At 51.8% G+C, this 25,196-nt stretch overlaps 1 protein-coding gene across 1 annotated transcript; it reads right to left on the bottom strand.

Annotated features, from left to right (window-relative positions):
* Positions 1–204: 204 nt before the first annotated feature.
* Positions 205–23,075, bottom strand: ONECUT1 (one cut homeobox 1). Its single transcript, XM_014874090.2, has 2 exons — positions 21,660–23,075; positions 205–7,985 (listed from the first exon to the last, which is right to left on the bottom strand). Exons 1-2 carry the CDS (start codon positions 22,738–22,740, stop codon positions 7,693–7,695), a joined length of 1,374 nt encoding a protein of 457 aa, XP_014729576.1. The 5' UTR covers positions 22,741–23,075; the 3' UTR covers positions 205–7,692.
* Positions 23,076–25,196: the final 2,121 nt, after the last annotated feature.

Below are 25,196 nucleotides of genomic sequence, written 5' to 3'. Positions count from 1 at the left end.
GAGGACACAGTGCTGGGAAGCCTTAGTGCCCTTTCGTGTGTCCTCCCCTCTCCCCCCACCCCATGGATGTCTTTCCCAGGACTCCACCGAAGCTGCCCCTCCCATGGGAGAGCTCGGGCTGCCCATGGGGCTCACCGGCTCCCCTTGGCTCAGCCAAGGGCCTTGTGGGTGCACACGGAGAAACAAAAGAAGGCAAGAAATGTCTAAATTTAAAGTGCTGGAAAATCCAACCTTTTATTTACTACATTTTTGTGACTACATAAACGCTGAAACATTGTAACGCTGAAACATTGTAACACTGAAAAGCATGATGACATCATCACTTGCTTTTTTCTTTTTTTTTTTACTTTTTCTCTTTTTTTTTTCCTTTTTTTTCTTTTTTTAAATTTTTTGCTTAGCAAACACAGCAGATGATATTGCACGGCATAAAGTGAGAACAGTAGCAAAGCTTAAAAAAAGTAACTTAAGGAAATCTTAACGCAGTACAGGAGATACTCATACCCAACCCAGGGCAATGCCTAGCGCACTGCACTTGTCATCGCTACACACAAAAATACAGAAGAAGCGCTTGACTAAGAGAGAGAGTGAGGAAATATCAGCAATCAACCGTAATTAGGTACAATAATCATTTAGTCTGAAATGCAGATGCAACGCATAAACTACTGCTGCTTCCTAATGGGCGAACTAAAGATGGCAGCAAAGGGCTTTAGCAAAATCTTCGCTTTGTACTCGTTATTTTTCTTTTTTTTTTATTTCTTTTTTTATTTCTTTTTTTTTCCTTTTTTTTCCCCTTTTTTTTGTTTGTTTTTTTTTTTGTTTTTTTTTTTTTGGTTTTGTTCCGTTGCTCTGGAAGAACTCCCGCTTGCTCTGGGAAGATTTCCTATCCCTGCGGAGCTGGGACCTGTGATTGTCTGTGGCGCCCTCTCTGCGGCGGGGGCCGGGGGTCCCGCACTGCTCACAGCTCCCCAGGCAAGGCTCAGACAAGGCTGGACCCAACACTCCCCGCTGCTCGGGTCAGGCTGCAAAACTAACGCGGCCCCACGGTGAGGATGCAGTAAGTGCAGTAAATGCAGAACATTCCGTGAAAAACCAAACCAGCGGAACGGGACAGGCGGGCGCGGCTCCCTAAGCACAGTTTGTCCAGTGCTCCACGGCTCATGCTGATCACACACTAACACTTTGCCTCCCCTCCAGAACTCAGCATTAGCCCCTGTATTAAAAGCAGACGCTGAGCCAATGCCCACCAACAGATCATTTAATGATCCTTCATTTCAGAGTGTCTTTATTGCCCCATTTCAATACTTGGAGTATAAAAATGTACCTAGAAAGTGTAACTTCTGACCAAAAGCTCAGACCCTGTCCACGTCCTTCCCTCTCTCAACCCCTTCACTATCCCCTCAAGGAAAACGAGGTACAATGGGGCTCAGCTACTGCACGGAAAGGAAATATTTACAGCCATCACAAACCGTGTCAGTACACAACATTTCGTTGAACCAGAATCTAGTCTCTAAGCAAAATAAAACACAAGTGAGTGGCATCCTATTCTCTGTGCCGTGATGCCATCATCAGCTTTGCAGAAGTATCATTGTCATTACTCTTTCTCATTTTGTTTTGCTTTCCAGCTCTGAGCTGCCTTGTCCTCCCTGGAGCTGCGGGGGTGCCAGGGCAGCTCCGTGCCCCTGGCAGGGACCCAGCACAGCCAGGGCACCTCGGTGCTGCTGCGGCCCCCGAGCCCAGCCGTGCCCCAAGGATGCCATCCCATCCCATCCCATCCCTGCCTGCAGGCCCTGCTGGGCGGCAGGTGGCCTGAGGTGGCCCAGGGGTGGCCCCGAGCTCTCCGAGCCCGCGCTGTCCCGCCACAAAGGCTTTTCCTTGAGCAAGGTTTCCAGATTCAAGTCCGCTTTTCTCCCAAGGCCCGCGCCCGCTACTCGCTTGCGCTACCCGTGCGAATGGCGAAGGAAAATAAAAACTCAGCAAAATCTCTCACAAATGCCAGTGCTTTTAAACATTAAACGACTTTTAAATTCTTTGGATGTGCGGGTCTCACCCACAAATCAATCTTTCTAGAAAAAGACAAATAAATTAAAGGAAAAACACACTAATAATGCCTTTCTGCTTTCTAAGTGACAAAAGTACTACCTTGAAACACTCATTTTGGCATGTACAAGTTGGGGGAAGGGAGGCCTGGGGGGTAACCTGGCAGTGTTTGTAACACGGGTGGAAGTGCATGCCAAGAGAAGGCTGAAGATACACCCTGCAGTCAAGAGAAGCACTCTCCTTCAGTTCATCTCAGCATCAAGAATGAAAAGATTGTAACATAAAGCTTTGGCCATTTTTGAATCTACTATATACAATTTTTTTTAAAACTACATAGTCATAAATTAAAGCAGTGATTAAATAAGCGTATACAAAATGTAATTAAATTAAAAGTCACAGCACATTATAGAGAAAAAATAGGAACCATTTATCACAGCAGAGAATATTTTTTTTTTACCCTGTGAAAAGAACATCGACTAGCAAACACAAAGCATCCTAGTTGAAACAAAAGTAATTGAAGCCATGTTTCCCTTTCTTGCATTCATTGCAAACAGCGATCTTTACCCACTTTGAAACATTCCCAGGAATAAGATCTTCCTTGAGTATAACAGAGAAGTTCTGCCAAAAAAAAGGAAAAAAAGAAGAAACCCAAACCAAACAATATAAAAGGAATATACAAACAAAACAACCCCTACAAAATAAATAAGAATTATAAAGCTTTTTTTTTAAGTAACCTTAACAATTATCAAACTATTAAGTTCTGCCTTATCACATAGACTCTCTATACAACATAACCCTAAAGATTTATTACTATGAGGTATTTGGAGGAATTGGTAAAAGCGATGCACGGCCTGTCTGGGCTGAGGGACTCAAGCTGCTTTGGGGGAAAGAAGAGGGAACCTTTGGTTTGTCAGCAAGAAAGTGGAAAAAAAACATTTTCCTTTGGTATCAAAGAAAGTTTCATTGCATGGTTGCACGGCAAAAAGCACCACGGTGAAGAATTATTCCTTTTTTTCATTAGTGGCCTTTCTAACAGGCTGAGGTATTCAAAGAGTATAAGGTGAGAGATAAAGAGGTCAACAGCGGTTTAACACTTTGGTTCAAGCAAGGCACTCGTCCTATGAGTTTACAAAGTTTGCAACATGTTAGCCAAGAGCTTTATTATTATTATTATTATTATTTTCCTTATCATCGTCAGTAGTAGCAGTTGTAGCAAGAGTAGTATTTGTAAGGTTATTAGCATTACCACTAAGAATGAAGACAAGGTTACACACTGAGTGAAGGTGAGGAAGGGGCTCGGGGATGGGGGTAAGAAGGAGGATGAGTTCCCTTTCCAGACCAAGGCCGTGCATGAAAAATCTTTGGTATTCTTTGGTATCATCAATGTGATTAAAATCACCAATGGAAATCGAGTGAGGTAGCGTCTTTGGTTCACACTATAAATAGTAGATCTTTACACACTTTTTTTTTCTTTTTTTTCTTTTTTTTTTTTTTTTTAACACGTGGAAGTAGCTATTCCTTACCTTTTGCTTCTTTGTCTTTAGCAAATAGTTACCAAATGTATTGTAAAGCTAACCACACCACAATAATAAACCAGGAGGCTAAGCAAAGTCTCAAAATTAGCCCCTGGGCCTTTGAATGCACCCAAACGCAGTGAGATAGAAAAGGGTAAGTGCTTTCTCTTTGTTTGCTAAATGCATAGTTTTCATCCCTATGTACAAAGGAGGAGGAAGAGGAGGAGGATAGGAGGAAGAGTAGTAGAAAGAAGGAACGCTTTTTGGGGTAAAAATGTCTTGTTTACAACTCAGGTGAGGAGAGGTGTCCTAAGACTCTTTGGTATAAGCTCAGCAGTGTTTCCGAGCCCTCCGGGCAGCAGCAGCCCCTGGGGCAGCGCCCACCACCACCGCAGCCTTTTCCTGGAATCCCAGGAGAGGAGCGGTGCCCAGGTCAGCCCTGGGGCTGCTCTCATGCCAGGCCACCCCGGCCACTCGGCTGCTTGGGGATTTGCTCCTGGCATGGGGTGTGCAGGAGCAACTTCCCAAGCAGAAATGCCGTGGCTGGCTGGCTCTGGTGGGGTTTGCTTTACCTGAGTAAGGAGAGGAGGCTGCGGCCCCGGAAAGCCACGCAGGGCTAAGGGAGCGCTGTGGGGCAGTCTGAAGGAGGATATTTTTTTTTTGTTTGTTTTGTTCTTTTTTTCCTAGAAATCTAATGATGCCATTTACAATGGGGATGGATGCAGACAGTTCACCTCTTGGCCAGCCTCCCCCTGTGGGTCACTGCGGTCATGTTTGGATGCAGCCTGTTAGCTGAATGCATGTTCCTAATGCCCTCTTGCCCTTGGAGTCACCTTTGACTGAAGCCCCATCTCCTGATGCTCCCAAACTGCTTTGGGTTCTGCTCCCTCTCCTAATCCTTCCTGGCAGAGTTTTAGATCCTCTTGTCAAATTTGAAACTAATTTTCATTTTGTCAGGAATGAAATGAACTGAAAGACTATCACTAACAGACACAGACAGGTTTCCTGGGTAATGTTAAATGCAGCATTAGAAGAAACTCCCCTTCAAGGATGCCCTGGTGAGTAATGGCACCAGTCAGAGCAAGGGAGCACCAGGTGACCTGTCCATGCTTCAGTCGGTGTGGCCGGGCAGTCTGCTCAGAGGTAACACAGCTTTCCAGGTAGACTGAGCAGTTCCAGAGTTATTTGCTTCATGTTTTGAAGGAAATTAAAGAAAAGTGTGTTCTTTGCCTATTCAGAGTATGAGGCGCATATTGCTTATGGGAAGAGTGGTTTGTTCCTAATGGCTTAGAGAAAACCAGAAGGTTAATATCTACTTAAACAGACATGTAAAAAACCCAAAACACTTAAAATCTATAACTTGTGCATCAGTTTTAGTGTGTGTGGACATGTGTGTGCACATGTATACATACATACATCCCATAAAAATGTGTGTGCATGTACATATACACAGTCCTATTTAGGGGCTTGCATGTGTGTATCAGAGATCCTGAAATTGCATATTGGGTGCAAATTTAATGCTGGTATGAAAGTTCTCTTTGGTTTCAGCAAGTAGTCTATAAAGACAATACAATGGAAATACTAAAAATGCGGCAATGTACTTTGAATTTCCCTGCATTTTTAAATTCTCAAGTTTTAAATAAATAAGGCTTTATTCTCTAAACTATAGGTACGTTACAAAGCAGTATTTTGCTGGAAAAAAATAAACCGTTAGTTATCACTGTCCTTTATTAACCTTACACTAATGAGACTGCATTTATAAGGTACTTTATATGTGAGCTTATCAATGTTTCCATGTCAATTATGTCTCTGTGGGGATGGGACACTTCAAAAGAAAGCTTGCTAAAATTTAAGGTAAGCTAGAGACTCAAAAAACGTCCAGATTAGACTCCATTTTCAAAGGTAATTGCTTTGTCAGTCTTAAAGTGGGTTTAACATACTGAAATACGGAGAAATATTCAGTGCCAAAAATATTTGGTTTATTTCACTTTATTTTAATAAAGAGATCTTTTACCTGTATTCTAAACACGGGGTGGAAATAAACTGTATACCCTGAACCTTGACTAGACCCTATCCTCTTGGGAAATAAGTGGTGCTACAAAAGCTGCTCTACTTTGGTGTCACTGTTATTTTGAGTGGGTTTCATCCCCCAAACCAGTACCTGCTACTGTTTATAGTGCTTGGATTCTAGTTTACCTTGAATTTTCCTTTATCTTCTTTTTTTTCCTTAAAAACAAAAAGGTTGGAAGTAAGATTATTTGTTTCTAATCCTTGCATTGGGCCTATACCTGCATATTTGGTTATTCTGGAATTAATATACCTAGCATAATTACTACAATAATTTGAAATACCAGTTAGAAATCTAACAGGCACACGTATGTTTTTTAAAGTCTATTTTCCCCTTACATTAAAATTTAATATGCAGATGTTGCACGCTTTTCTCTTTAATTTTACCAGAGTAGGAATGGGATGATTTCTCTCCTATGGGTCTGTTAGCAACAAAGCGCTTAAAGCTTTTCAGCTACGAACTTGAAACTATTTCATGCATTATCCTGACTAATAGACGAGCAAGAAAGAATGTGTGGGACAAAAGCTCAGCCTGCTACACACAGATACAAAGCCACAAAACATCGGGCTGTATCTCGGTGTCATGGGAATTTTGCTCTTGACTTCCGAGGGATCACAATTCCTCCTTCCCAAAGCACGACTGGAGCTTCTCGTGGAGCTCCTCCCACAACTCTCACTGATGTTCTACCACTGTTCTCAACAGGAAAGGACCACGAGCCTTCAAAGCTGTTACTGTTCCTTCGCCTGGTAAAGTCGATCGGTAAAAGAAAAGCTCACTGATGTCAATGAGTATTGATCAGACGCTGAGCCCTGTGGTTCTGCATCCCCCAATTCGTTTCATTTTTGCATCCCGAGTGCCTCAGGTCTCCTGTTCGCAGGCTAGATGGCAGAGCTGAGCCACTCTGGAGCACAGCGACACATGCACCGTGTCACACACCGTGTCACACACACAGTGTCACACACCGTGTCACACACACAGTGTCACACACCGTGTCACACACACAGTGTCACACACCGTGTCACACACACAGTGTCACACGCGGCTCTAACACGCGGGTCCTTGTGCTCCCGTTGAAGTCAGTGAGGAAAGTCACTGAGTTCAATGGAAGCAGGGCCCCATTCTCAGTTCCCGTGCTCTGCCAAGGGGCTGTGATCTCCTCGGGTGACATTCTTTCTTGCCAATCATAGAAAGAAACGATAATGTGGTTTTACTAATTGCAAATAACAGTCTTGATTACAAGTTTTATGTGTTATACAGTTAGATTAGTTTATACCTATAATTCTACATAGTATTTGTGTAAAAATAGCTTTGGAATATTAAAATCATTGCAATAAAATACCTGCAATATAATTATTAAATGTGTTCTTTGGTAGCTAGTCGATTTTTTTTATGGATGGAATAGTTTTCCTTTTTTAAATCTGAACATTCCTTAACAAACAAAGAGAATGCACTGGTTTAGGTACCATTCAAAATTTCTTTGCCTAGTTTGAACTTGTTTCAAGGCATTGCACCACTCAAGTTCAAACTGTGAAACAGCAAAAATCACACTACCATTCCAAGGAATTCAGACGACTCCACGCTTTGTCGGCCGTGCCCTGGCACAGCCCTCTCTGGAGACCAGCCCTAAGTCCCTACCCACTGGCGTGTACGGATACACAAACACCTCCATGGCAACTGCTGTGGACATGAAGAGCTGTATCCCAAAAGATGTCTGTTCAATGACAGGAAATCACGATGCTCCAAACCACTAAACAGCCAAGTACGGTGAAGATGATAATGGGCAAAGGTGTAAGACCAGTGGTCTGTTCCTCTTCTCTTTGCTTCCCGTTTCCTTCCCTCCATTTCGCTTCCTTCTTCCTCTCTGTTTTTTGCAAGTCGTCATCCTACTAAAGTGTGTGTCTTAGAACAAAGTCATAATGCAGGTGAAATAAGTCTTTGGTTTCTTTGGACTTATAAATATTTTTTTCAAATAGTTTTAAGTATAAACCTGCTATTTTGAGGTCCTGGTCTGTCTTTATTTATTTATTTATTTTTAAAGCTTTTCCACCGAGGTTTTAGTTCGTGGTTATTCCTTCATGCTTTGGTACAAGTGCTTGATGAAGAAGATGAGTTGCCTGAATTGGAGCTGCCCTCGTCTTGCCACTTATCCAGACTCCTCCTCCGTGCATTCATGAAAAAGTTGCTGACGGTGCTCAGCTCCAACCCGAGCTGCTGGGAAATGGTGATTTGTAATTCTTTGGATGGACGCTTATTTTCCTTGAATATTGCATGTAGAGTTCGACGCTGGACATCAGTGAAGACCAACCGAGGCTTTTTGGGTGTATTCCCTCTATCCTTCCCGTGTTCTTGTTCTTTCCTCTTGCACGCTGCAAGAAAGGAGAGGACAGTTAGAGAGGGCTGGCAGAGGAGTATGTGGGAACACAGCACAGGGCAAATTAGGGAAAAAGGACTGTTCATGTCAGCTTCCAAATTTGGAGAGGATGTGGGACGTCTGAATCTCTAACTCATTATAAACTCTTACAAGTATAAGGAATAAAATACTTTTGTTGTCTGTTAAAACTCAGTAAATGCTGTTACTGAGAGTTTACATTTTGATACCACCCATTAGGGCCGAAAATTTAACTATCTAATATCTCTAGGAGGTAGAGTGGAAACTCAGTGAACTCTAAGGTAACCTTGGTTATATTTTTTACCATTATTAGTGGCTTTCAATCCATTTCTGTAGCTTTTTGTTGGCTGAGAAATAAGCAACTGTGAGAAACCAGGGTGTTACTACAGTCTTACAGGTCAGATGTATTCTGAACAAAATAAAACATGTTTTGTCACAAAAAACAATGGTATAGTAAATCTTCTTTATAGAATTGCTCCTTATTTCATCTATCATCCCTTCTTTGCCTTTGAGGATGTTATTTTGCTCTACTTATTAAAGGGTGCTTGCCATTTGAAATCTGCCTCCCAGATCACCTTCCAGGCAGGATCTGATGGGATGTGAGGGAGACTCCCAGATCCCTCTGTCAGCCTTCGACTGTCTGCCAGCTCTTCTTGTTAGCATTTTGCTAGGATAAAGGCTTCCCTGGGAAGACAGATTCCTCTGTCTCATTTGCAAAATTGTCTGCAGTTGTCTGTTTCCCTTTTTCCTCTAACGATGTCCTTTAATTCTGATTGAGAGATGTGTTTCTGAAGGTAATATGAATGTTTTTTCTCTCTGTTTGTCTAGTCTGGCTGCTGTGGGGATCAGTACTGACTGTTAGGAAGAATTTTGTGCAGTATTTCCACTTACACCATGGTTATTAGAATGAAAACAGAAAATTACTTTGTGAAGGTCCTTCCTACAGAGCCAGCCCTGGCATGAGGATTTCGTTGCTCACAGGAGGTATAAAAATAGTCATCCACCTTTCGTACTTGCAAAAGAGAAACTGCACAGATCAGGAGCCAGGAGCTGTAAAAGCTCCTTCTGCCGGCCCAGACAGGGACCGAGACGCTGGTGGCTCAATCCCCTCTGAGGAAAGGCTTTGGAAAAGGTCACTAACAATATATATTCCAGCCACATAGTCTTTCATAAGCAATCACACATCAATCAAATAGACTGGGCTGCCAAACTCATGTCTCCTACAGGTATTTTTATCTGAAAACCTTTGAAGAAAGCTTTGAAGTTACATCCTGACCTCTAAAACACCGTGGAGCTTCTGGGCTAAAACCCAGGTTTCCTCATGCACGTGATCCCCTGCTGAAGCCAAACTGCTGAATTCATTGTGGGGATTGGTGCCTGCTGAAATAATCTGTATCCCCACTGGAGGTTAACATCAGCAAATCAAGGGTTAAAAATGCTTTTGCAAGAATAGTCTGTTATTTACTGACAAATATTTAGAATGAGGACACAAACAGGATCTCGGTCTTTTATATATGTCTGACCATTTGATAACCAACAATTCCTGGGTAAACAGCTGCAGGAGCTCAGCTTTATAACAGCCTCAGCCTCCAGCTCTGACTGCCCCTGCCAACAGGCTCAGGCAGAAAAGAAGACAAACCAGTGCAGACAACATTTGCTGTGCTTCATTTCTGCTCATGCTGCTTTACACCTTCCTTTTTCAAAGGCTACAGAAATTCCATCTTCCGCCTAGATACTCTGTCTGGATCATAATTTGTCACAAAGTCCTAACGGCACAGATAGCGTGATCCAAGTCAGTGCTGTGCAATGCTTCAGTGTGAATCACCACATCACAAATGACAGTCACAGCAGTAGGTACAAAGCCAGCTCAATTAGTGATGAGAGCCTCTGGGGCTTCGATCACAAGCTACTACATGAGTTCTCTGAAATAGGAGGGAATAACAAAAAATCAACCATCTATTGTGAAACTAGCTTGCATAACACATTGTCTTCCTGAAATGTAGTATTCCCGAACAATTTCCATAGAAAGTATCCCAAGAGTTACAACATACCTTATTCCTCAACTTCAATTGTATCAAAACACTCTTAATTAATGCTAGTGACATCACAGAGGTAAGGAAAAAAAATCTATCCAGCCTATGATACAAATAAGCCTATTTTACTGTTTTGCTAATATGTTCAGCTCTACTTCCATTAGCATTTGCCAGAGGCAGATTGAAGGCAAAAACTTCCCAACATGCTCAACTCTTCCAAGAGCCCTTGCACTGCTAGGCTTCAGGTTGTGAGCAGGATACCACCTCTCATCTCCTGCCTTGTCCAGGCTCAGGAATATTAATAGCACTTAAAAATAAATAATGGTGATAATGAAAAACTGTAATAGGGTTTCCTTGCGATCGTTTTCCCTGCACTGGAGCCAATCAATTTTAATAATAAATTGTAGCTTCCAGCTTGCCAGAGAGCAAATGTACACCATGGGATAAAATCTGCTCCAACATGAGAGTAGATCCAGAGCAGGCACAGAGCTTGGCCAGTTCCCACGGCAAGGGCTGGCAAAGTGGGGCTGCCAGGCTCTCTGACAGCAGCCTGAACCAGGTCATGCCCAGGCAGAGCAGCTGTGCCTGCTCTGGCCAGGTCCTACCCTAATGCCAGGTCTTCCCCTAATGTCTGCTGAGGTCAGGCCCCAGAGATGTCAACTAAAATGGGTTTTTTGGAAAAACACCAGAGCCTGTCTTCACAACAATTTATCACACTCTCCATCTCTCTTTTATCTTACATAGCAGAAGATAATGACAGTAATTTGCACTGATGCCCTTCTTGTGCCCCTGCCCTTGAGCACTGTGAGTGGAACCTCTCCCACAGCACAGACACTGAATCTAGGTGCTCTGCAGGGTGCTGTGCTCCCAGAAGTGTGCACCTCTCCCAGGACACACCTGCTCACACGCTGTCCTCACTCCCTGCTGCAGGCAGCCCTGTTCTTTGTCTCCAGGCTGCCCTTGATGAGTGATGCTCCATGTGATGCCTTTTGAAAAAGTCTTTTTAAAAATCTTGTTAAGAAAAAAGAAAAGCAGAGGATAAAGGAAGAGTCACCCTGACTCTGGCAACACACGTGCAGATATGACAATGTAATATTATCAGTGCCAGAAGGAGCCTTATAAATCCAGTCCTGAACTCTGGCCTCTCCCAGTCACTTCCATCTTCCTCTGCCCTGAGCAACAGATATTTTTGACACTTGCAATTCTCCTGACACAGCCTATCAATCTATTTTTGTCTCCCTTTGTTCCTTCTAAGTCACCCGAGGGATTTGGTCAAGAAAACCTTCCAGACCCTGTAGGGTCTGTACATCCCACGGAGGCCCAGCTGCCTGTGCATGGTGCAGAAGTGGGCTCTCACCTCTACAGCTCCTGCTCCTCCTCTTCTGTGGCCCCCAGCTGCGTGCAGCACAGCAGGATTAGTTCTGCTCTGCCAGGGGGTGTGAATATGATCGTGTCCCCTATGAAAATGCACTAATTGCATCTTTAGGTTGAGACAGTGAAGATGTTTTACCTATCTGTGATATGAACAACATTATTCCGTCAGTCTAAAAGTCAAGATTATAATAAGCTCAGGTGTTAACCCTGATGCTTGATCTAGTGTTTCATCCCTGGAGGGTGGATTTATTTTTAAAATCGAAGGAAAAAAACCCTGATTACTGTACATCAATTTTCAGGAGCATTTGGTGTGTACATATGTGCTGTTTCTGGCAAACTCCAGTTTTCCTTTCTAAAAAACAGAAGCGAAGAATAAAACTGGTGATGCTCTGAACAAATGTAATTTCTGATGGCTTTTGAACATAATAAAATATCACCACAAGTTCTGCTGGCTGCTTTTCTGGAAAACTGTCATTGAAGCAGAAGGAACAACAATGGAAAATTTTACTTGGGCAAGCCCTGTGGCTACTTTTGATGACACAGGGCAACTTTCCCTGAAAGAGGCATTGCTGAGCTGGTGGCCCACTGTGGTGCCACACAGAACAAGCTGACAGGAGATGGAAGAGGGCAGACACCGAGGCAGACGGTGGATTTGGGAGGTCTCAGCCTGGCACTGGCAGAGCTGAGCACAGCCAGGCTGAGGCAGCAGCCCTGCACTCTGAGTGGTCACACTGCTCACCAGCTGCCTGCAGGAGCTCCAGCACAGGTGCACACAGTGGCCACAACCATTTTTGCCTGTACAAAGTATCTGGAAGGGCAGCAGGGACACAGGGCAGCAGAGGGGAGCACCAGCAGCATGGCAACATAGCTGCTGTTGGAAAGGAAAGGTTCAGCCCACCAGTGCCTGGAGTCTCCTCACCCTGTGGAGGGGAAAGCCAATGCACACAGAGGATCTCTGCTAACAGGGAGCTCTTTTCTCCTCTGTTTGCACCCAGAGTGGGTCCAGACCAGCAAGAAAGAGACACACACACAATGTCTGTCCAGCCATGCTGAATTCAGAGCCTATGAACATGGAGAGGAGACTGTGTGCAGGTCACCAATGACAGGATATGAGACCTTTCACCCTGAGGTGACAGGTCACATTTCCAGCTCTGGCCTGGGTCACTGCTGACCACATGCCATTATCACTTGATGGCCACCAAGTGCCTTGTATGAGATGATGTGGTGGTCTTTTACCCCTCCTCTTGCAAGTCTTGCAAGTTAAGACAGTCCTCTACACAGGAGGTTGGGATAAAGACATAAAAAGCCCTTTTAGGAGTCTCTCTTTAGGTGTATTTTCTAATCTCCGTTGTGTCAGGTCTAGAAAGTTCAGCTACAGTCTGAACTGCATCCATCTAGGAATCTCTTTCTAAATCATCTGCTTCTAGTTTTAACCTCACACAGTATCCAATAGCATGTTTGGAGAGTGAAAACTCTTCATTGGTATTAACTGGAGAATATCCTGAAGGATATTCTGTAGGAGGCTCTACCTTCTGGTGGAGAAAGCAGCAGTATTTCTGCACGAGGCTGAAATTGCCTGAGGACTTTGGCCATCACAGATAGTTCTAATCATGCTGGCTACAACAGCTCAGTGGAAACAGGTAGCCAAAAGCTTATGGTAAATTCCTGGTGGTAATAACACATAATAAAGTGTGATAAATTACATCCTTGTAATGTGAATAACACCTCTGGGGTGCAGAGAGACACTTGAACAATAGATCTTTCTCAATTATCAAAAGCTTGATATTTGAGGGAATATGAAAACAAATTAAAAGGGCATATGAGACACAGGCTACCTGAGGGTTAGATGTCACCACATGAACTAAACCCAGGCAAATCTATTTGGCCTGAATAATAACCACAACTACTGGGTGACATTCACTCTGATACATCACCATTTACTGCTCTCCTGCACTGCCCCATCCTTCTTGTCACTGCACCAGCATCTTCAAAGGTGATTGGGAAATGGAATCCCTCTGGAAAGATGCTGCTTGAGACAGCCTCCACACATGGAGCAGCTCGTGGCCATGAGCACCTGCTGCAGCAGGTAACAGACAGCACTGATGCTTGAAAGAGCATTCCCCTCACCTTCAGCCCTCTGTGGGATAAGGCCCTTCACAGCTTTTTAGTGATGAAAGCCTACATGGGTGACACAGGTCATTGGTTGCTCCCCAAAGCTTTCTCCTTTCAGCTGAAAAGAGCATTATCTATTCTGAAATATCTGAGCCCACACTAAATTATTATTTTTTTAATCCTGGCATTAGTCAGCATTTGGCACTTGCTTCTCTAGTGATTTGTATTTATGCTTATTCAGGGTGTAGGTGTTTCCACATACCCAGAGGTCTTTTGATCTGTGTCTCATTTCTCTGCCATTAAATCCAGGGAATACTCTTTTGTTGTTTCATAACACCAAAAGAGATGAAAATACGTTTGTATATGGGAAGCTCACAGGATGACATCATCCCACCAACATACAGATCCCAGCTGAGCCAGAACGGTAAACATCTCACTCCTGGGCACTGTATTAAAATGAGTGACCTTAATTTGCTGCCCCTGGAATAATGAAGTGAATCTGACTGAGGAGTGCTGACTCAGCAGTTCGGGATTCGGGGGTTTACGCAAACTTAGTGTTGATGGATCTGTAACCACTTCAATGAACTGACATCACCGTTACAGAATATGTTGCTAAGTGGATCAATCAGGGAAAGCACCTCATTTCCCTATGATATCATTTAAAGTAAATGTTAAAATTCTTCAGCTAGGTCTTTAGTTAACCATATTACTGTGACAAATATTTCTTTGCCTAGCATAAGTAATTAGAATTTAATCACTTAAACTGCATCTTAATTACCCCAAATGAATTGAAAGGACATTTAATAGCAAAGATTAAATTGCCTTAATGAACGATTTTTGCGACTACATCAATATTTTAATCGCGTCGGCCACGTCCGGTCCCCCCGCGCCGCAGCGGCACCAGCGGCCCCCGGCCGCGGGGTGGCGGCCGCTCCCCGCCGAGGGCTGTCCGGGGCTGCGCTCCGCTCCACACCGCATCCCACTGTATCCTACAGCACCGCTCCGCATCTCATCCCACTGTATCCTACAGCACCGCTCCGCATCTCATCCCACTGTATCCTACAGCACCGCGGGGCCCGCACAGCTCCGTATCTCATCCCACTGTATCCTACCATTCCGCACAGCGGGGTCCGTACCGCTTTTCATCCCACTGTATCCTACCACTCCACGCTGCGGGGCCCGCACCGCATCTTATCCTACCGCTCCGCACCGCATTCCACGGCGCCGTATCCCACTGTATCCTACCGCACCAGGCTGCGCCGCATCGCGCCACATCACACCGCTCCGCACCGCGGGGCCCGCACCGCGCCACACTGCGCCGCATCCCACTGCGGATTCCCTAAGGGATCACACCCCTCCGTGGACCCCGCACCACGCCATGCGCTCTGCATCGCGCCGCACCACGGGCTCCTCACCCACGCTGCCGCTCTGTACCGCACCAAGCCACGACACCCCGCTAGGGAACGCCAGCCGCTCCGTTCCGCTACGCTCCGCATAGCACAAGCTGGAAAACACCACCCGCTCGTGCTGCGCTCTGCTCCGCTTATGTGCCGTGCCCCGCCTCCGCGACCCGGCCCACTCGGCCCGGGCAGCACCGCCCGCTCCTCACCTGGCCGAGCCGCTTCACACGCTCCGCTCTCCCGCCCCGGCCCGCCCCCGGCCAGCCCGGCAGCCCCGCCCCGCCTGTGTCCCTCCCGCGCGGGTCCGCGGGACACACCCGGGTGCGGAGCCACATCGGGTCCGTCGGCCCGGCCCGCTGACGCCGGCTCCGAGCTGTTAGCGCGAATCCCCCCGCGAGCCTCCGAGGCGTTCGGCTGCTGACTCCGGCGTCAGGTTGGGTCATTCCGCCCCCGCCCGCATCCCCAGTCAGAGACTCTACAGCAGCCTAAAACTGAGTTTCTGAGCGGTGGAAGCGACGCGATCTGTTGCAAAACCTTCACTGCAACATTGAGGATCGCCAGATTCACTGAAAAACCCGTGTCCTTTCTTTGGTTCCCCTCTTGCCGGCTGCCGCTTCCCCGGCTCCAATTTTTAAGCTCTCCGTCAATTCCAATATATTCAACATAACGAGATATGTTTCAAATAAAGGAGAAGTAAGTCAGTGATGACATAAAGAAGTTCCTCCGGTTGGGGGAACATTAAGGAAACCGTTTGGCAGCCTGCCTGCGCGGGGGGAAATGGGGGAAAAGGGTCTGCAGGAAACTCTCCCGCCTGTGGCGCAGCTCTTATCGGCGGGTCTGCAGTGCATGTGACAATGAGTGCAGAATTCTACACCCTAAAAACATCCAAAACCTGAACCCGGGCTCGCTTCAGTGGCTTCTGCACCCAGGCGTTAAGGAAGACCCCCCGTGCCACTCGATTCAATACTTTATCTGAAGCAGCAGCATCTCTAGCTCACGCCAGCGCCGCGCTCCGCACGCCGCAGCAGCCCGCGGTGCTGCCCGCACACCTGCGGAACAGCAGCCATCCATCGCGTTTTAATTGCCGTTTAGGCTGTAGGGAAAATGTCACCACTGAGGCTTCTTATCGCCCTAAAACGGGGGGGAAAAATGAAAACTACTGTTCAGCTAATAAACTGTTCCTGTAAATTAATCTTTCAGCATCATAAAACTGACTTCTTCTTAAGCAAAACGGCTCAAGTCAGCTGCGTTTCCAAAGAGTCTGTCAGCATCGGTCACTTCTCTGTCCATGTATGATTAATCCAGGTAGATTTATGTCTGAAACGCTAATCGACATTTATCGATTTGATCATGGAAGAACCCGACAAGCGGCCATGCTGGGTCCCGGGCGCTCCTCAGGAAAAACTCCCCTCGATCCCCTGTAGTCTTCAGCTGAAATTCACCAGCACTTCAGCAATAGCTCCTGCGCTTCAGTCACCTTAGAACTCCCTGGAGACTAACTTGTCCCTTGTGTGGAGCTCATGCGGACCTTTCGGCTATGCAGACAGATGAAGGCTGCCTGAGGCAAAGCAGGAGCGGCGGCTTAATGCCGGTTCGGGCAAAGCCAGGCACCGAAGCATACCTGGCCTGTGGATTTCCAGATGATTTTGTCTCCATCTGATCATCACGTTCCTTCCTGGCTGGGTAAAAAGCAGGTCGCACACGCTAGAAACCAGCTGTAGCACCGGTAGGAGCCCGGGATCCATACCGGTGGCACCTGCAGCGGGCACAATCCTGGTGCCACGCACCTCTCCTCTCCTCCTGGGGTATCCCGACCCCTCTGGCTGGCTGAGTTATCGTGATGGGGGAAGCTTGCTTCCCTTCTGGCCATGCACCCGTTCGAAGGCGCTCACCCCCAAAACAAGTGCCCCCGGGGCTCTGCCTTGCCAGCAGCGGAGCCGCTCCCGCCGCGGGCAGCCCGTGCGCTCAGCCCGGCGCTCGCCGCAGCCCCGCGGCACTAATGGCCGGCTGCCGCTACGTATAATCGATGCCATGCTGCTTCCCATCGGGGCCGTCAGCCGTAGGGCGGCTCAACAAGCACCTGCGCTCGGGCTACGGGCGGCGTGGTCCATGAACCGGGAGTGGGGCTGGCCTGGCCCGCCGCGGGGCTCGCCCGGGAGCGGGGCCGCTGAGGCGGAGGCGGAGCTGGGCCGGCAGCGGGGCCGGGCCTGCCGGCGGTCGCTGTCCGTGGTGCTGAAGTCGGGCAGGGCCTCACTCGGACCGAGTCAGCCCGAGCGGCGGCGCGGAGCCCTCCGCTCCCAGCGCTCCCGGAGCCGCCGCCGCTGCTGCCCGGTGCGGGCGGGGTGCCCAGGCCGGCGGAGCCGCTCCCGCCCGCCCGCGGTCAGTAGATGGCGCAGAACCCCCGGGAACCGAGGGGCGACGAGCGAGGGCTGCGGACGGCGCGATGGACCCGGCCGGTCGGGGCGGGCACCGCGCCCACAGCCCGGCTGTGTGACCCCGGAGAGGCCCCGGCAGCACCCACGGGCGGGAGCGGCCCCGTTTTGGGGCTCTTTGATTCAAACGGCAGCGAGGGTGGGGCCGGGGCACGGCCCCCGGGTGCCGCCCCGCCACGCGGCGGGTAATTAAAACAAACAAACAACCGAGCGAACACACGCACGAACAAACAAGCAGGGGCCGAGCCGTGCTGCGGGGGCGGGGGCTCTGCCAAGACGGGCGCGGGGCGGGCCCGGCACAGTGCGGAGGAACGCGGCTCGCCCGGCCCCGCTCCTCCTCCTCCCGCTGGGCAAACATTAACGAAGGGCAAACGCTGCTGTAAATCAATCCCGCCGAAGGACACGGCCGGCAAACAAGCGCGCCCCAGCGCTCCCCCGGCTGCGCACCGGGCACGACTACTCCGGTGCTCTCCCACCCTCCGATCCCTCCGGGACGAGGCCCCTTGCCTCGGCCCAAGCACCGCCCCGGTGGAGCGGCCGCTGTCACGAACCAAGCGGTGCCGAGCCAGACCCGGGCTGTCCCCGTCCGGGGGTCCGCAGGGTCGGGAGAGGAAGGGCCTCTCCCCCGGTCCAGGTCCGCGCTCAGGGTGTCGGTGGTGAAGGCCCCGGTCGATGCCCCCCGCCTCCCTGATGCAAAAGCCTTTATGCAAAGTGCCCTCAGGGTAAATATTAAACAGCCCCTAATGAGGCCACCGGGGCCGGGGCGGCCCCGACCTTCCCGGCGCGCTCAGGGGCGGCGGGCGAGAGGTGCAAACGGCGTCATTAGATTTCATATTTAATGTGGAAAACGCTCTGATTACTCCATCGATTTCTTTACAGCTAATTTGGTGAGAATTTCTCGACGGCTTCCCAAGGCTTCAGCTTAGCCGGGATTCATATTAGGAGGGAGAAAGAATAAGAGGAGGGGAGGAAAAGAGGTGCAGCTATGAAAAATACCAGTCAGGTCGCAGGCAAACATGGAGCAGCTTTGGAGGGACGGGCCTGCCCCCTCCTGAGAGCCGCGGACGAACGCGGGTTCCCCACGGCGCCTTTCCCTGCTGACACCCGCTCGGGGAGCCCCACGGAGAGGCCCTTCGGGACGAGCTCGCTCAGAGGGCGCACATCGGCAAAGGACCCCTTCGGGCAGTAGATCCTAACGAGCCTTGGGCTCCTTTACACTCCTCTGGTGCGTTCCCAAAATGTGCTTTTGCCGCGTTTTCCCAGGCCACTACTCTCCCTCCCGACCGGCGGGTCCGTGCGAGGCCGACGGGCAGTCGCAGTTCCAACAATGAATGGCTCGAAGCAGATTATTTTTTCCTGAACAAGACAAAGTCGAGTTTTTTTCTTCCTTTATCCTCTCCTGTTTCCTCTCACACACACACGGAAAAAAACCCAAACTGAAATAAATTCAACCTTAAATCCCAGCAGGCTGGAGAAGGGACGTACTTTTTCTTTTAATTGTATTTATTTTTTCGGAGTCCTTTCACAGCCCTTCCAAATGTCAATGAAGGCAAGGGGGAGGGAGGGAAGACTAACAGAGAGACAGTCAAATAGATACATATTCAGTGATGGAGAGAGAGAGTGGGACAGACAAAGGAAAAAAGAACAGAGAAGAGGAGGGAGATGGGATGAATAAGATGGAGGCTGGAAGAGGTCAGCTTTGCAATTAGCAGTTCTGCTTACATTTCAAGAGACAGCCCAGGAAGTGTCAAGACCTCAATCCTGCTTCCATGTAACTACCAATTTTTCTTCTATTTGTCGGAGCTTCTGTAATCTGGGAGGTAGGAATCCCCCAGGGACGGCTGGAAGGGGCAAATACTCAAGATAAAGTGCAAGGCGAGACCGTGAGGCCTAAAATAAGCAGGCTCCATCCCCCTCACTGCCTCCTGGTTGTTGTCTGCAGGAAATCAGAAAGGGAAGAAATGAAGGCGGCTCTGGGTATTTATCTACCTGATAATTCTCTAAACGACCGGGAGTGAGTTATAATTTGGACGTGAAATTTAATTTGCGTCGGCTGCAGTAATTTATGTTATTTTGAATTGATGTTCATGCATCAATATCAATCGGGGCAGATTTTTACCACTTAGTAAGATCATCACACATTTAAAACCTGCACAAAATAAAATCGATACTTTATGCATTTACAGCCGGTCGCCGGCAGCGCGGAGGGGCGCGGAGGGGCGCGCAGGCTGCGCTGGGCGGGGCGGGGGCCCCAGGACCGCCCCATTGACAGGGACGCAGCGCCATGCAAATGCCCACGTGCTGCCGGCGCCCAGGTGGGCAGCGCCCGGCGAGGCCCGGAGCCCCCGGTACGCGGGGAGAGCCCTGCGGGGCCCGGCCCGGCTGCGAGGGACGCGGGGATGCCCGGGTGCGGGGCCACATCCCGACCCCCCCTTGCTGCGAGCCCCTCTTCGCCCCGGGGAAGCTGTTTCTGTAAGGTGCCAGCTTTCGGGTTTCATCGGAAAGGGAAGGCGGAATAATGAGGCTTTGTCTCTCTAACGGGATTACCGAGATCCGTTTATGAGAGGGCAGCGCTGAGGTGCCTGGAAGAAGGGGCGGTTTGGGGGCAGAAGCGAACAATGGGACCCTCCGGACCCGGCAGCTGGGCAGAGCACGGCCGCCTCCCTCCCTCCTGGCCCTGCAGCAGCCGGGGCTGGCAGAGCTTCCCGGCCGGCAGCGCCAGGGAAGGGATGCCAGCAGGCTCCGAATCGAGGGGTTGTTTCCAGTATCGATCTATGCAAATGAGCGGAGATTCAGGTCGACCAAATTGTCGTAAAAATACGCTCCAAATCGAAGAAAGTTCGCCTTAGCAATCGTTACGGGGATATTGGAAACATAAACTCCAACCTCCTCTCCTGGGTAGCGCCAGCAAGACGAGAGTTTTTCGCTGGTGGGGAGGCTCCTGAGAAAAGGAAGGCGGAAAGGGCAGTTTCTGAGAGCTCAGACCTTTGAAACTGACTCCGCAGGAGTGGAAGCCAAAGAGAGCAACGTCCTCCCACCGGCGGGCACCTAAGGGCCAGCTACAGCGGGGCGGGCGGGCGGCCTTGCCCCGGACCCTTCCTAGCTCTGCTTTAGGTTTCTGGAACAAGGTGGTTGACTGAAAATAGACACGGAGCACGGTGGTGGCCCAGCTGCATCCCTGCACACTCGGGAAACGGTCACAAGTTCTCACCGTCACAGTAGTCGAAAGCGCAAGACCAATTGTGCTTTTGAAAGGAGAAAGATTTGGCCCTTCCCTTATTTTTGTCCGTGAAACGGATCAGTGACCCCGGCTCCAACTCGGATTGACTGCCTTGCGTTCTCCAGGGACAAATTAATGGAGACCTATCACTTAATTAACAAACCCTCACTCACGGTATATTAAAGTCGGGCTCTGCACCGGGAGCGCAGACGGGAGGGTTTGGGGAGGCGGCAGCAGAGCACAGGTACGGACCGGGACGGCCATCTCCGTGCACACAATACGGGACCCGCTCGGAGCGCACCGGGCAGCAAGCGCCGACAGCGGGGTGAGGCTCTGGAGCAGCGAAGCCACGACACGCACGGTTTGTCTCACGCAGAGACATCCACGCGAAACTCAAACGCGGCGGCCTAATGATAACTACAACCAGTCAAAAAAAAATTAAGAAATCCCACGATTTTAGCCAACAGCATTTCTCAGCCACCGCTCACCCGCCGCCTCGGCTCATTCGCGCCAAACGCCTGTCCCAGCTCATCCCACCTGAGCGGGACGCTGGCCCCAAGCCCCGCCGAGACCTGAGCCCACCGCCCCCGACACAAAGCAGATGCACCGACACCTCTCGGCGGCGCATTACCGGGGCTCCCCTGTACCCCGTCCGTGGGCCCGGTCGGGCCCGGTTCAGCCGCCAATTCAAGCATTTCCGCCTCGCCCTCCACGCTCCTGGCAGCGTTGCCGCTGGCCGGTGCGGCTTTCGTCGGCGTCCCGTTACCGGGCGCGCTGGGTGGCGTTCTGCCGGCGGCTGGCGAGCCTGGCGGGTGCGCCCCGGCCGGGGAACGGAGAGAGCCGGGACGCCGCACTGCGCAGACCGAGCCCCGGCTCGGCTTTGTCTGAGTGCGGCGCAGAGGAACCGGACGGTGCCGGTGCGCCGAGCCGGGAGAGGGAAAGGGAAAGGGACAGAAACGGAGTGGCGGAGCGGGGTATCGGTGCTGCTCTTCAGGGACAGGCGGGGACCGGGGCGGCCTGCCCAGGCCCGAGGCCCCGCTCTGCCGCTGCCGTGCCCCGACCACCCCGCAGCGGGCTCACCTGCAAGCCGCAGAGCAGACATCCGCTGAAACTCCGGCTCCTGGAGCCACTTCCACATTCTGCGGAAGGTCTCCCGGCCGGATTTGAGCTTGCTCCAGGGCTTGGGGTTCCTCAGCAGGTCTGAGAGCGTCCCTTGCGAGCGGCACAGCACCCTCTGGGCGAAGATAGCCTGGGGGATGCTGTACCGTTTGAGCTCGGTGGTGATCCTCTGAGCTACTTCTTTGGTATTGATTTCTTCCATTTGCCCTGAATTACTTCCACTGTTGACCTGCGAACCAGTTACAGAAGGGTTTTGCTCCCTGGCAGAGCCCAGGATCTGCCCGTGGCTCTGGGCATTCAAGTGGGCATGGGGGTGGTGTGGGATCCCGTTGATAGGCACCATGCCAGCGGAGGTGGGGGTGAGGTGTTGATCGCCATGCCTGGCTAACATGGCAGGGTGGTGGGCTTCAAATCCATTTGGGGTGAGCATTTTCTCGGCGGGCATGGTGGCACTGGGGTGAGCGTAGTGGGGCAGCCCTTGCTGGGAGTTGTGGATGCTCCCCAGGCCCGATCCAGACAACGGAGAGAGGCTCTGCCCCATGCCGGTAACATCCTTGTGGTAAGGGGTGTAGAGATTGTTCATAGATGCCAGACCCCTCTCGTCCCGCATGAGCGTGAAGCTGCCGCTCACGTTGCCCGGTATCCGCTGGTGGGGATGGTGATGATGGTGATGGTGGTGGTGGTGGTGAGGGAACTTGTCCGAGACCGTCGAAATGGGAGGTAGAGGCTGCAGAGGGGTTAACGTGGTGTAGGTGCTGCTCATGCTCATGCCGGGGGGTGTCTCGCAGGCCATGGTCATGGTGGGGTGCAGGGGGCCGGTCAGCGCGTGCTCGGGCGGCCGGTGGTGGTGGTGGTAGTCGCCGCCGTCGAGGATGGACGCCATGCCCATGGAGCGCGGGTGGGCCGGCAGGTGGCTGCCGCGGTGGGCCACCGCGCTCCGGTGGTGGGGGCTGCCGCTCATCAGGTCGGCGCCGGCGGGCACCGGCTCATGGCTCACCCCGTGCAGATCGCCGATGTTCTCCATCGCCAGCTGCGCGTTCATCGTCGGCCGTGCGGGCGGCGGGACCGCACATCTATCTGGTGGGCGGCGGGGCGTCCCGGAGCTCTTGGCGGCGGCCGGTGGCTCCCGCGGGCCGGCGGCGGCGGGCGAGCGCTGCGGGCTGGTGGTGGCGGTGCTGCTGCTGCTGTTGCCGGGCTGCTGGCTTTCCCGGTTTTGGTTGGTTGGTTTTTTGTAATTTTTTTTTTTTTCCTTTTAATTTTTATTTTGTGGCAATGTATTTATTTGTTTTTTCCCGCTGCTGGCTGGCGCCGCCGGGCCGGTCCTAGGGCCGCCGCTCCCTCAGGCCGGGCCCCGCAGCCGCAGCCGCGGCGGGTGTGTGGCCGCGTCCCTCGCCATCCCCAGCCATGGCTCTCTCTGCGCCCCGCGCTCCGACACCGCTCCGTGCTGCAGCGCCGCCGCCGCCCGCACCGCGCATGCGCGCGGCGCCCCCGCCCGCCGCCGCCCCGCCCCGTGACGTCACCGCCCCTATTAAGCGGGCGAGCCCCGCGCGGCGGCGCCCAGAGCCGGCGGTGCCGCTGCCCCGGGCCCGCCGACCCCGCCCCGGGCACAAAGGGCCGCCCCGCCCCCGCCGGGCAGGGACACCCGCCACGCCCCTTCGGTGACTCCGCGTTTTCCGTGAGCGCGGAGCCTCCTCACCTCACCGGCAGCTTCCGGAGGTGACACCGGACCGTCCTGCCCCGAGGCGCCCGCAGGCCGTGACCCCCGCACTCCCCGCCCTATGCACCCACACTGTCCTGCAGCCGCCTGCCCCGGTACCACTCCTCTTAGGTGCCCAAGGGGGAAACTTCCCATTGCCCGGCCTGGGGATGGGCGGTGGGAGCCCCAGGGCGCTGCGTCCCTGGGTCAGCCCTGTGGCTCAGCTCCCGCACCCCTCCCAAGGGTCCCGCGGGGTCCGGCTGGGCGGTGCGATGGGCAGGGACGTCCCTCGGCAGCCCCCGCCGGGGACCCCGGGCGTGCCCGGCAGTGCAAGGCGAGCATATGTCCCGAGGCGCCCAGCAGCCGGACATGCCGCTGGTTTTCTTTTATTTTTTTCTTCAAAAAGAAAGAAAAGGAGGCGGAGGAGAAAGAACAAGCGAGCTCACCCGCCGGCCCCCCTCGTTAGCTAAGGTGCCTTTATGCTGGAAGAAAGGGCAGATGTGCCTATTGTTCGCCCATTAACAATAACGAACCACGCCGGGCAGAGTGCAGCGTGTGCGCGGCGCCGAGCGGCGGGAGGGACGGGCCGGGCCGAGCCGCGGGGCCGCAGCCGGGCGACACCGAACCGGCGGCGCACAAAGGCGGCCGCCGCTTCCCCCCGCTCTGCTTGCGGGGACCGCGGTTGCTCTCGGCACCCTGCGGAGCCGCCTGTCCCCATCGCCACGGGGACAGCGAGCGGATCTCCGCCGCTCTGGGGCTCAGGCCGGGACCCTGGTGTCTTTTCAATGGAGGGGGGGATAGGACATGAGCACCTGTCCTGGAAAAGACCGCACCGGCTGCGCATAGAGCGAGGGCAAACCGCTTGGTCCCTCGGGACCCGTGCAGAGATCTGTGACGGGGACGTTGTCACCCTCCCTGCGTTCCGCTGGAAGCTCCAAGGCCTCTTCCCTGGTAAGAGGCAGGAGTCGCTGCCAGCGGGCCAGCGGCCCCATGGGGCACGCAGGCTGCAGGTACAGAGACAGGAGTCGGTCCTAGGGCAGAGTCCGGCTAGCAGCGAGTTGAAATCAACCCCCGGGGTTACTTTTCTCGGAGCTATTGCCTAAACTTTACGAACAAGGCCTGGGGAGATCCCCTCGGTGCGAGGGGAAGGGCACGGCTCGGGACCCCGTGGGGTCTCTCTGTCTCCGGTTCATCGAGGCAACGACACCCCTCGCACCGCTCTCTGACCCCAAAGTACCGCAGCAGCGGCGGGGCCTCGGCGAGGAGCCCCATGGCCGGAGCCAGGCCTGGCCCCGCTCTTGCCCTGCTGCCCATCCACAACGCCCGCCAGACCCGGTGTCCCGCACTGGGAGCGGGCCTGGGGACCGTGCCTCACACCGAAGTGTCTGGGCCGTCCTCCCGCACTCTCGCCCGCAGCGAGACGCGGAGGTGAGCGGGAGCCACCCGGTGCCTCTCACCCAGGCACCGCCGGACTCCGGGGTGCTCACGGGGGACCGTGCCCTGGGAACCCGGAGCGGGGACTGCGATCCGGGACCGGCCCCGTTCGTGGCTGCATGGGGACAACCTGCGTGTGCCCGCGCTCGGTGAGCTCCAAAATCACCAGGCGCCAGGAGTCTCGCAGGAAACTTTTAGAATCGCAGCTATCGTCTGTGTGTGTTGCGTGTGTCTGTCCTGGAAGCGAGTATACTTTTTCGCCTCTATGCATTCAGAATTTCCACAGCGGTTTTATGTATTTCCCGAAATTAACACATACACACACACACACACACACACTTTTAAGAATTTTGAGCTATTGAACTCAG

Source organism: Sturnus vulgaris, chromosome 13 (genome assembly GCF_052056855.1).
Source record: "Sturnus vulgaris isolate bStuVul1 chromosome 13, bStuVul1.hap1, whole genome shotgun sequence".
Classification (NCBI taxonomy): domain Eukaryota; kingdom Metazoa; phylum Chordata; class Aves; order Passeriformes; family Sturnidae; genus Sturnus; species Sturnus vulgaris.
The sequence above is the reverse complement of the archived record's forward strand: the minus strand, read 5'-3'. Positions and strand labels throughout refer to the sequence as shown.